Source organism: Rhinopithecus roxellana, chromosome 1 (genome assembly GCF_007565055.1).
Source record: "Rhinopithecus roxellana isolate Shanxi Qingling chromosome 1, ASM756505v1, whole genome shotgun sequence".
In the NCBI taxonomy this organism is placed as follows: Eukaryota; Metazoa; Chordata; class Mammalia; order Primates; family Cercopithecidae; genus Rhinopithecus; species Rhinopithecus roxellana.
This window is the reverse complement of record NC_044549.1, coordinates 176,956,254-176,968,396: the sequence shown is the minus strand read 5'-3', so window position 1 is coordinate 176,968,396 and position 12,143 is coordinate 176,956,254. Positions and strand designations below refer to the sequence as shown.

Genomic DNA, 12,143 nt, shown 5'->3' with positions numbered 1-12,143 from the left:
TCTTGTCCCCACCATCTATGATTCGTCAAAACATGCAGCCAAATTCTCCCTAGAGTAGGACTCAATCAAAAAGAGAGCCAACAAAGCTGGAGTCCTTGAACGACAGATCACAGCCAACCAAATCTCAAAGCCATACCCGAGGGACCTTTGGTATGGTCCGCAATCCTTAAGAGTAAAGAATTGAAGAAGGCAAGCCTGAGTTCTGATTCCAGCTCATTGCACATTCGTTGCAGAACCATGGGCACGTTAGGTAATCTCACTGAGCCTTGTTTCCTCATTTGTAAAATCAGAATCCCTATAAGGATTAATTGAGACTGAGCACCATGCATGCCACATTAGCTGTTATTACTGTTGCTACTGTTAACAATGATTATATCAACACCAGCAGCGTCCAAGTCCACTGCTCCATCACAATACATCATCTGCAGGGATCCCCAGAGAGGCCAGGGAGGGCGCAGGGGCAGAACAGCCTTTCTGCCATGAAGATGAAGGGCTGTACCAGGAGGAGCCTCCCTCTGGGGTGAGCTTAAATTTGCGGGAATATAGGAAGTCCCGCCCCACCCAACTCTGACCCTGGGCCTCTTGCAGCAATATCAAGGGCTGCTTAGAGCCTCCCTTCTAGCCATCCACCTTCCTCCTCCAGGGCTTGTGACATTTTGCTCCAAGGTTTGTTTGTTTGTTTTTACTTACAAAAAATGCTATTAATGTCAGTGGCTGTATGCTCAGTTCTGCTGAAGAGCTGCAAATGTTATAGATGGATTTGTTATGGTCTAAAACTGCAGGTATCATATTTAGAGAGAGGTAATAAATACCTCATTAAGGAAAGGCAAAACAAACACTTCGGAGTACTTGAGGCTCTATCTAAAGGAACCCCATGGTGAAACCCACTTTAAACCAAGAATCCTCCTGTAATGCAAAGAAGTACTCATCCCCTCCAATTCTCTTCCTTCCTTTCTATAGTTTGCTACCTTGGGCTCCCCTGTAAAGTGCCCCCCTCCCACCCAGAGCCTGCAGGCACCAGCAGCCAGGTATCCATCTTAGCCAGCTCCCTGAGACATCACAGACTTAAGCTGAGTCTGTTGACACCTGTTCTGTAGTGTGAACTGTAGGTGGGGTGGGGACACAGAACCAAAACCACAACACCAAGACTAACTAAATTGGTCTGGTGTGCAGCCAGGCATGGGAACTTTTTAAACAAACGTTGAGAATCATTGCATCATCTTGTATTCTTATTTTTATTCCTATGACCTGTCCTCCCAACTATATTCTAAGCCACCCAAAGGAAGTAAGTTATGATTTGGTCATAATATACAGGTAGGTAAGTATTTATTGAATTTATTTTACACTCAAAAAATCACACTAGTATAATTTTATTCTGCCATCTCCACTCAAATTAAGAAAAAAAATCATACTCCACATGGTCTTTTAAGGTTCTCCAAGTGTGATCCCCAGACCAGCAGCATCAGCATTGCCTGGGAACTTATTACAAAAGCAGATTCTCAGGCCTTGCCCTAGACCTACTGAATCAGAAACTTTGAGGATGGGACCCAGGACTCTGCATTTTGACAAACCCTCCAGGCTATTCTGATTCACTCTCAAGGTTGAGAACCACTCCTTTAAGTTAACGATTAGTTTTAAAGGCTTTTCTGGAGATTGACATTATTTTAGATGAGGCCATGGAGCTGGCCTATCATCTCCCTTCACGAAATTGTAAAGGCTGATAGTGCCAGGATTTATAACTAGCCATTAGGCACCCAAACACTTAGCTCCCCACAACGTTCATTTCTTAATTTTCAGAATATAATGTAAATCATGATCCATTTTTTTTAGATTAGTTTTTTCCCAGCCGTGAAGGGAGACTGAAAGAACAACTCTTATAAACAACGATTATCAGCTGCTTCTGTAGTTGTGTGTCGGGCTAACATCACCCAGACTAGAGGTCAAAGAAAAACTAGACCTGTAGAAAATTTATTGCGCAATGTGCATGTCTTGAATGAGGAATGTCATCCTGTTATTATCATGACCACCCAAAATTTATATACAGAGTTTAAGAATGCTGGTGGCTGAAAGCCAAGTATGAGCCTGGTCAGCACAATGTCGAAGAAAACATCCCGAAAAATCAGTTCTTAAAGTCCTCTTAGACAGGAAAACCACAAAGATGGGAATTTGTAAAATGCAGCAGCGTGGACTGATCCTCAAAATTTTAATGCGTGTCATGGGAATGTCTTATAAGGAGGAACTTAAGAACAGAAATAGAAGACAAGCTTGAGAAAGGGGCAAAGGTGAATAAGTTATCTTTGAACTTTTTCATGTTGAAACCCTTCAATTTAGTTTAAACCCACCACAGCACACAGAAGATTCAGGAACCAAGAAAGTCAAAGTGAAGGCTTTGCTGTTCAGTACGACCACAAGATATCCTGCAAAGCTCCAACAGCTTGGTGGCCTAGAGCAAGCTTCTTTTATAACCACTCCAAACTCAATATCTCAATGTATTCTTCTCTACCATGGGGGTAACTCCACCTACCTTATAAGATTGTTGTTAGTTTGTTTATAAGAGATTAATACAATAGTAGGTGCTGAATAAAAAGTAACTCTGATTATTACCTAAAAAATTAAGCTACCCACTCTCATATATTGTTATCGGAAATGTAACATAGAACAAACACTTCAGAAAACAGTTGAGCAGTATCTTATAAAGGTAAACATGTATTTAGCATACAACCCAACAATTCCACTCCTACATATTTCCCTAACAGAAGTGAAAACATCCACACAAAACACTTGTTCATGAATATTCATCTTTTTTTTTCATAATAGCCCCAAACTGGAAATTTCCCAAATGTTCAACAGGAGATTGATTCAACAAATTGTGGCATATGCAAACAAGGGAATATTACTCAGAAACAAAAAGGAATGAACTCTTGATACACACAACAGCAAGAACTCAATACATACAACAGCAAGGACTCCACACATACAACAGCAAGGACTCCATGCATGCAACAGCAAGGACTCAATACATACAACAGCATGGATTGAACTTCAAAGGCATTAGGCTGAGTTAAAGAAGCCAAAGGCACACATACTGTACAATTCTACGTACATATTATTCAAAAAGAAGCAAAACTATTCAACAGTGACACACAGCAGATCAGCAGTTGGCTGGGTCAGGGCGGGCACCTGAGGTAACTTTCTGGGGTGACGGAAAAATTTTATATCTTGAGTGTGGTGATAGTTGTGCAAACGTTTACACTTATCAGAACTCATCACCCAGGCACTTCATATGGGTGTGTTTCATTGTATTTAAATTACAGTTCAATAAAGTTATTCAAACAAATATCACTGCGACACCCTTCAGTGGACTGGCGGTTGGCGCGGAGCTCTCTTTCATGTGCAGTGGATAAGCTTTGAGTGGAAAGAGCTGAAACACTGGATTCTGGTCCCACTTACTACTTATTACCTGTCAAATCAATTTCTCCATCTGAAAAGAAAAGAAAAACAATATCTTCTTTCCAGCTTTCAGGGCTACTTGAATTATCAAGTGAGACTATTATTGGAGAATGCTTTAAAGCAGACTCAGCATCTGGCTGTGGGGAACTCGTGCCATCCACCCAGGTGCCCAGCACACCCACCTCCTCCTCTGCTTCCTGCTCTCCTTCACCTGCCAGGCAGTCCCTAGGACCACCTCCTAATCTCTCTTTCCCCCACTCCTTTTCTTGTCCCCACTGCCACTGTCTTGACTGAGGCCACCTTTACCTTGCCTGTTGATTGCAATGGTTTCTATATGGTTTCCCCTCCCCCAGTGTTGCCCCTTCCATCCTTCTTCCTTCTAAATCCAGAGAAATCTTTTCAGAATGAGAATTTGACATCACCTGTACCCCCTCCATCTTAAAAACCTTCAGTGCTTTTGAGCTTAGACTCCTCAGCCCAACACCTAAGACCTTTCATCATCTGGACCTACTTCCTTCTCCCCCAAAAGAACATGTTCCAACCAAACTGAATTGCCTGTGGTTCCCCACATATGCAGTGTTATCTCTGCGTTTTGATCCCTCCCACAAGTTGTCTCCTCTTCGTGAAAAGATTATCTTCTTCCACCCTCTTCTCCCATCTTTTGCCTGACTAACAGCCAACTGTGCCTGATACCAAATTTGCATAAAACTCCAAATCCACCTGAGGATTTCAAGTCTTCCTTGACACACAGACTCCTCCATCAAGCCTGGGCCGCCACCATCCCATCTGTCTCCTTTACTCTAGCATCAAGTACTGCTTCTTCATCTGTAAGAGAGTTTGAACCAAAGTAAAGTACCAATCTATAGTCTGGTGCTACGGACTGAACTGTGTCCTTCCAAATCATCGTAACCCCTAAATTGACTACATTTGGAGTAAGAAAGTAATGAAGGTCAAATCATGTCATAAGGATAGGGCACTAATCTGATGGGATTAGTGTCCTTACAAGATGAGACACAAGAGAGCTTGTGCTCACTCCTGTTCTCTCTTTCTCGCTCTCTCTCTGTCTTCCCCTCAAGTCCCATCTTTCCTCCCTCCCTCTCTGCCATGTGAGGACACAATGAGAAGGCTGTTTTCTGCAAGCCAAGAGAGCCCTGACCAGAACCCAACTATGCTGGCACCTTGATCTCCAGGGTAGCAACTTCTAGTCTCCAGAACTATGAGAAAATAAGCATCTGTTGTTTAAGCCAGTCTGTGGTATTTTATTATGGCAGCCTGAGCTGACTAAGGCAACCCAAGAACGCCTCCTGTCTGGTTCACCCACATGTCCCCAAGACATGGCATCTGGTCCAAGGTTGACCTTCAATAAATATTTGTGGAATCAATGAATCCTCCTATGGTCACTATGAACCTAAGGGCAAATCTTCATGATAAAATGGTACATTGTTATGAGTTAGAGACACAGATTCTGACCTGAAACCGAGTTTTCCTCTCTTGAAAACAGACTAGAACGGTGCTATCCTATGGAACTTTCGACGATGATAAAAACGTTCTCTATCTGCGCTGTCCAATAGCAGTCACCAGCCACACATGGATGCTGAGTGCTTGAAATGTGGCTAGTGTGACAGAAGAACTGAATATTTTATTGTTTTGATTAATGATTACATATAAATACCATGTGATGGTGGCTCCTGTACTAGTCAGTGCAGGACTGCGCTGTTCAAGGAAGGCCCAAGCCCTGGGCACTGGCCTCATTACACAGATTGCTTTCCGTGCCAACTGTACCCGGCACCAAATGTGCATAAAACACAGTCGATTTTCACAGAGCTGACACAGGTAGCTTTCAAGTGGTGTTAGAGTGGCCTGGCACAGAGAGGCTGGCAAAACGCTCACATAAAAGGCATAATGGGGTACCGTTTTGCAGAAATTGTGATGCTTTATGGGCCTCCGTCTGTGATGAAACCCATCAAAGGGCAGGTTCATCCCTCGGTGACCAGAGTTAATTGAAAATTTAAGACCCAATCAAATCACCCAGAATTGAGATTTTTGGCAGCTTATGTGCTTCACTGTAAGATTCCTGCTGCTTTTGCCTCTGCCAACCCCACAAGTGGGGCTGCATGTTCCAGTATCTTCAACAACAGCACTGAGCTTTAGGCAAGGGACAAACTCAACAGTGTTAACTGTGATCCTGACTGTTTTTTTTTTTTTTTTTTTTTTTTTTTTGAGATGGAGTGTCACTCTTGTTGCCCAGGCTGGAGTGCAATGGTGTGATCTCGGCTCACCGCAACCTCCGCCTTCCAGGTTCAAGCAATTCTGCCTCAGCCTCCTGAGTAGCTGGGATTATAGGCATGTGCCACCACGTCCGGCTAATTTTGTATTTTTAGTAGAAATGGGGTTTCTCCATGTTGGTCAGGCTGTTCTGGAACCCCCGACCTCAGGTGATCCACCTGCCTCGCCCTTCCAAAGTGTTGAGATTACAGGCATGAGCCACCACGCCCAGCTGATCCTGACTTTTTTGCAAATGCACATGACGGCACCCTTCCTACCTAAGCCATCAGGTGGACATGGGCTGATACCCTTTCCCTGACTTGTATTTGCCTAAGAGTCAAATAATCATCTTCTCCATGAAAAATAAGTGTATAGAGTGTCATTTAAAAATCTGCTGGGGTTAAAATCTTATGGGGGAGGAATCGTCTTATACCATTCAACATGATAAGTTTTCTAACAACAACATTCCAGTTGGTGTTAATGCCTATTTGTGTAGCATCTTGCAGTCTGGCATCACAAGAGCTTTGATGCCCAAGATTCTAGAATTCTATATTCGAATTCTTGCCCCTGCCACTTCCTACCTCTTTGGGCAAGTTACTTAACCTCACTGAGCATCCATTTCCTTGTCTGCAAAAAGAAATGAGTTTATCCACCTACCTTACTGGGTTACTGCAAACGTAAAACGACATAAGAAGCCACACAAAGACAAATGTTCACAGCAACTTAACCTGTGATAGCCAAAACTTGGAAATGTTTATCAAGAGGTGAATAGAAAAATTAACTGTGGTACAAGTAAACAACAGAATACTACTCAGCAGTAAAACAGAAAACACACCAAACAACAGAAATAAATCTTAAGTGAGTAAGCTGAGTGAATAAAAAGAGCTAGGTTTTGAAAAAGAGTACATACTATTTGATTCCATTTATATAACATTGCGGGAAATAAACTCAGTGATGGAGGCCGGGCGAGGTGGCTCACACCTGTAATCCCAGTACTTTGGGAAACTGAGGCAGGCAGATCACCTGAGGTTAGGAGTTCAAGACCAGCCTGGCCAACATGGCAAAAGCCCGTCTCTACTAAAAATAAAAAAAAATTTGGGCGTGGTGGCAGGCACCTGTAATCCCAACTACTCGGGAGGCTGAGGCACAAGAATCCTTTGAAACCAGGAGGTGAAGATTGCAGTGAGCCGAGATTGTGCCACCACACTCCAGCCTGGGCAACAGAGCGAGACTTCACCTCAAAAAAAAAAAAAAAAAAAAAAAAAAAATCGGTGACGGAGAGGAGATTAGTGGTTGTTTGGGATTGGAGGGATAACAAAGGGGCATGAGGAAACTTCTGGGGCAATGGAAATGTTCTGCATCTTGATGTGGTGAGGGTTTTATGGGTTTGAACACTTTAAATATGTGCAATGTAGTTTACTTCATTTATACTTTGATAAAGCTGAAAAATTTCAGAAACATGAGATCAGGCCAGTGTAGTAGCTCATGCCTGTAATCCCAGCACTTTGGGAGGCCGAGGTGGGTGGACCACTTGAGGTCAGGAGTTTGAGACCAGCCTGGTCAACATGGTGAAACTCCGTTTCTACTAAAAATACCAAAATTAGCCATGTGTAGTGGTGCATGCTTGGAATCCCAGATACTCAAGCGGCTGAGGCATGAGAATTGCTTGCACCTGAAAGGCAGAGGTTGCAGTGAGCCGAGGTCACACCACTGCACTCCAGCCTGGGTGACACAGCGAGACTCAGTCTCAAAAAAAAAAAAAAAAGAAAGAAAGAAAAATGAGATCAAGACGTAATGTCCTATCACAGGACTGGGCACATAGTAGCACTCAACAAACGTCAGCTCTATTCTGGAGAATAAAGAATAATCTCATTAGAACTCCTGGAAGAAAAACATGAGAGACCGCCAGGGAAAGGAGTCAGCATTTAGTTCTAGGTTTACTAGGACCCAACTATGCAGAACAGGCTCATCTCAGCTAGAAAGCTGAACAAGGAAGACAAACAGAAAAATAAACAAGGCTTGGTCCTTGCCCCCAGGGAAACACAAATACGTTTAATATATGATGTAATCAAAGTGTCAAAAGGACGGTATTGACAAACTACAGGCGTGCACAAGAGAGTAATTCTGATAGAATGGTTGTCAAGAAGGAACAAATCCAGGTGGGTGGGGTCCTAGCAAGCAGTAAGAGGTGGGGGCCTGTGCAGAAAGGGCTGCCTGCACTGAATCAGAGAAGCAGAGAAAAGAGGGTCCTGGGCAGGGGTGGCAGGCAATGCCGTGACACACTGTCCTCCAGGGAACAATAGGGAGAGGATCTACGAAGGGCAAGACCAAGCTACAGAAAGCCCTGAGCTCTGGCTTGAATCTCAACTTCATCCATCCAGGGAAGCCCCCTAAAGAGTTGTGCAGAATCAGATGTGTGTTTTACACAAGCAGGTCCTATCTACAGGGCAACTGGGCAATTTATCAAGAGTGCCGACATTCACATCCCTCAATTCAGTAATTCCTGAGGAAATAGTCAGAAATGTGTACAAAGATTTATGGACAACATTGCTTATCACAACATTATTTGTAATAGCCCAAAGCCCAAAATAACTTAAATGTCCAATAAAAGGGGACTGCAAAATAAATTATGGTATACTGAGTGATTAAATCATATATAGCCATTAAATCATACTTTCCAAGCATAGGCATGACAGGTGCACACCTCACTGTACAATGTTAAGTCACATAAAAGCAGGATTCAAAAACATACGGTGAGTATTCATTCAGCAATTATTTGCTGATTATCTATTAAGTGCCAGGCACTGTCCTAAGCACTGAGGAAGCAGCAGAGAATAAGAGAGAAAATCCCTGCACTCATGGGAAGGGATTCTATCTTCTAATGAAGGAAGGCAGACAACAAAGAGGAAACAAACAGCAATAAGCAAGATATATTGCAGGCTGCATGGTAAGAAGTGCTATGGAGAAAATCAAGAGGGGAAAGACATGGGGAATTGGGAAGAAGGTAGAAATTTTAAAGAGGTGGTCAAAGAAAGTTTCAGAGAGAAGGACCCTGTTCTCTCTGAAGATGAGCAAGGGGATCCTGGGGGAGGACTTCCAGGCAGAGGAACAGGCAGTGCAAAAGCCTGGAGGAGGACTGGCAGGTTCACGAAAGAGCAAAGCAAAAGCAGCGGAACACCAAAGACAAGCAGTGGGAGAATGCGGTCAAGGGGAGCTGTGCCACTCTTGGTGTGGCAACAGCCACAGGAAAGCTCTGAGCAGAGGACTGGCAGGATCTGTAGGAGGACGAGGGCAGGAGCAGGGAGGCCATGTGGGATGTCCGCCAGTGTTGTCCTAGTCCATTATAATGGGTATATGTTTATTTCATAATCAGAAAACAAAAGATAATTCCATCAAGGACAGCACAATGCACAAAAGCAGTGTGGATGCTGCAGCTGAAGCTCAGGGAAACAAACAAATAAGGAGGTCAGGGAAATCATTCAGAGACCAGCTACAAAGCAGTGGGGGACAAAGCACTGCATGGAAACTTCATGTGTTTGTGAAGGTTCTTGGGAGCAAAGCTAGTCTTCATCATGATTAAAGACATATAACCACGATGAAAAAAAAAACACAACTGCAAAAGGGAGAAAAAAGAATTCACCCATCATCTCAGCATCCTAATACTTAAATACTTCCTTCCAATCTTTTCTCTTAAACATGCTTCTGTTTTTCCCTAATCCTCCCACAATGCCCAGCACATTGTAGGCACTTAACTATTCACTGAACAAATAAATGGAGGACCAAATGCATGACCAAATGCTCCAAATAATTGTGTGTTACATTAGCTATATTAGAGGCATTTACAGACATGGTTTTAATAGGCTTGGGCGAAGGAATGGCAATTACACGCAGGGGGAAACCATGGTCATAGGTATCTGCACATGTAAGAGGATGGTGGTGGCATGACTGACTCATCAAGGGCACTGGAAGGAAGCAATCTGAAAAAGGAAGATGCTGGCTTCAGTTGTGGTGACTTGTTGCAGGGGATGCACAGAATGTCCCTGCAGAGACACTCAGCTGTCCTTTCTCAGAGCTCAAGAAGCAATTGGAGCCTCAGTACAGAGATAGTCACAGCAGAGAGTAGTCGGGGAGGAGGGGAGGAAGAGAAACATTTGCAGACCCTACTGCATGCCAGACACTGTGCCACGAGCTTCATACATATCTACCTTTCTAATCTTCACAACTGCCCCATGAAGTGGACACCCGTGTTCCTTTTATGGATGAAGACACTACAGGACTGGGAAGCTCGGTGATTTACCCAGTTACTCTGAAGCAGAGCCAGGACTCAAATCTATGAACTTGAGGGCTTTTTCCACTCATTCTCCTTTCCAATCTTAGAAGCTTAAAGTATACCCAGAAGCCCAGGGAGAAAATGTATTCAGATGACTTCGTTACATAGTGCCCAGTTTTTGCTCTCAAACTCCTGGGACCCAAAAAGAAGAGCATTTTCTTTCTCTTCCAAAAACATCCAAAAACATGTTTTCCAACTCACTATTAAAACCTGTGGAGTTCTTTTTGTTTTTTCATTTGTATGAGTCTTCTGTCTCCCGTCAGATAGAACACTGCAAGATGCCAGGACATGCCTCATGACTTCCCCCCTCAACACTGGCCCAACACTCTGCACACAGCAGGTGTTCAGCAAATGCTCTGATGCTGATGCTGACCATCCCTTCCCAGTCTTCATGGGCTATTCCCTGCTTCCTTAGTCCTTGGACACTCATATGGGAGGTGACCCGACTCCCTCTGGCTCAGCCAAGGCAAAGCCAAGCCCAGATGGATGAACCCTCTTGAGAGATGGCAGACAACAGGCAGGTGAATTTGGGTGGACAGGAAGTTTCATACGAGGAGAGACAGCAAACCTTCCTTCTCCACAGGGCTTGCTATGAAACAGTCTGCAAACTGGTTGGCTCATGGGCCAAATTCAGCCCATCCATATGTATTGCTTGGCTCACACATGATTTTCATTTGTTAAAATTGTAATTAGTTGCTTTTTTTTTTTTTTTTTTTTTTTTTTTGAGACAGAGTCTCGCTCTGTCTCCCAGGCTGGAATGCAGTGGCACGATCTCGGCTCGCTGCAACCTCCGCCTCCTGGGTTCAAGCAATTCTCCTGCCTCAACCACCTGAATAGCTGGGATTACAGGCACCCACCACCACGCTTGGCTAATTGTTTGTATTTTTAGTAGAGATGGGGTTTCACTATGTTGGTCAGGCTGGTCTTGAACTCCTGACCTCAGGTAATCCACCCGCCTCGGCCTCCCAAAGTGCTGGGATTATAGGCGTGAGCCACCGCGCCCAGCCACTATTTTTTAAAAAGTGAGAGATTTCACATAAAAATCTGGATCTCTGTAAGCTGCCCCCTTGAGACAGGCCTGCCCTTTTCATTTCTTCACAGCCCCTACCCCATCCAGCTCTCCCAATAGCACCCCCATCCCCTGTAGGCCCCTGCTGGAGACCCCACCTGCCCGTGTCTGTGCACAGCCCGTGTACTCACCGGCACTCAGAGTTGTGAACTCCAGGAAGCGGTATTCATAGGACACATCTATCTTGGTTTCCACCTGAGGCCTCTTCAAAGTTGAATAAATATTCCCAGGCCGTTTTTCATCACGTTTCTCTAACTTGTTCAATCCGCAACCCATTTCAGCAGCTGCTGGCCAAAGGAAAAAGGCGGGGAGGTGATTTTTTCCTGAGATTTTGTCTTTAAACACCCTAGTATAAAAGATGCCATAATTTTCCTGAAGAATACATGGCAGACCTCAGCCTTTATGAAACTGAGGGTATAATTTAATATAGGACCTGAACACAGACGACTGTGCTCAGTATCCAGGCTGGCTTCTCCTTCTGCTAAGATACTATTACCAGCCGTCCTGAGATTTTTTAAAATGACACCAAAAGCATACCTGTTTTATATCTTTTTTTCCCCATCTGAGGAAAATAATACCTCCCACTGCCTCAGTTCCACTATAATCTGTATCCATGCATAAAAAATGGGATCTAAAAAGCAATACAGTGCATTATAATGTCAGCCCATCTATAAAAAACAAGAGACGTGTCACCTTCACTGTGGTTGCTAAGACAGAATAAGTTGTTGTTACAATTTCAAAACTCCAAGTCCTTTCTACCCTCAACAGTAATTATTTAGACAGGAAATTTATATTCATAAAACATCTCTAAAAGTAGATGGTGGTATATTTATGGGCCTTGTCTGAAAGTCCCCTTTTTCTTCATTTTTAGACCAAACTGCAGGAAATAATAGTATGCTTCCAAGCTCTTAGAGAGTCATTTTAGACCAAAATGAAAACTGACTGAACACTAATAGCAGGGATAGAGCAATTGGAAGCAGAAATCCACGTGTATTAGAGCAAAAATCTGTAGTTCCAGTTTGAAAAGAA

At 43.6% G+C, this 12,143-nt stretch overlaps 1 protein-coding gene across 6 annotated transcripts in view; it reads right to left on the bottom strand.

Moving 5' to 3' along the window:
- Positions 1 to 12,143, bottom strand: part of RFTN1 (raftlin, lipid raft linker 1) — a 209,168-nt gene that overhangs the window by 177,244 nt on the left and 19,781 nt on the right. For 4 of the 6 annotated variants that reach the window (XM_010377151.2, XM_030933480.1, XM_030933468.1 and 1 more), the window contains exon 2: positions 11,246 to 11,398. In XM_010377151.2, the coding sequence (XP_010375453.2) occupies positions 11,246 to 11,390 (145 nt within the window). In that variant the 5' untranslated portion in view covers positions 11,391 to 11,398. Of the gene's footprint in view, positions 1 to 11,245; positions 11,402 to 12,143 lie in introns of all 6 variants that reach the window. The other 2 variants (XM_010377152.2, XM_030933486.1) reach the window with 1 other exon arrangement.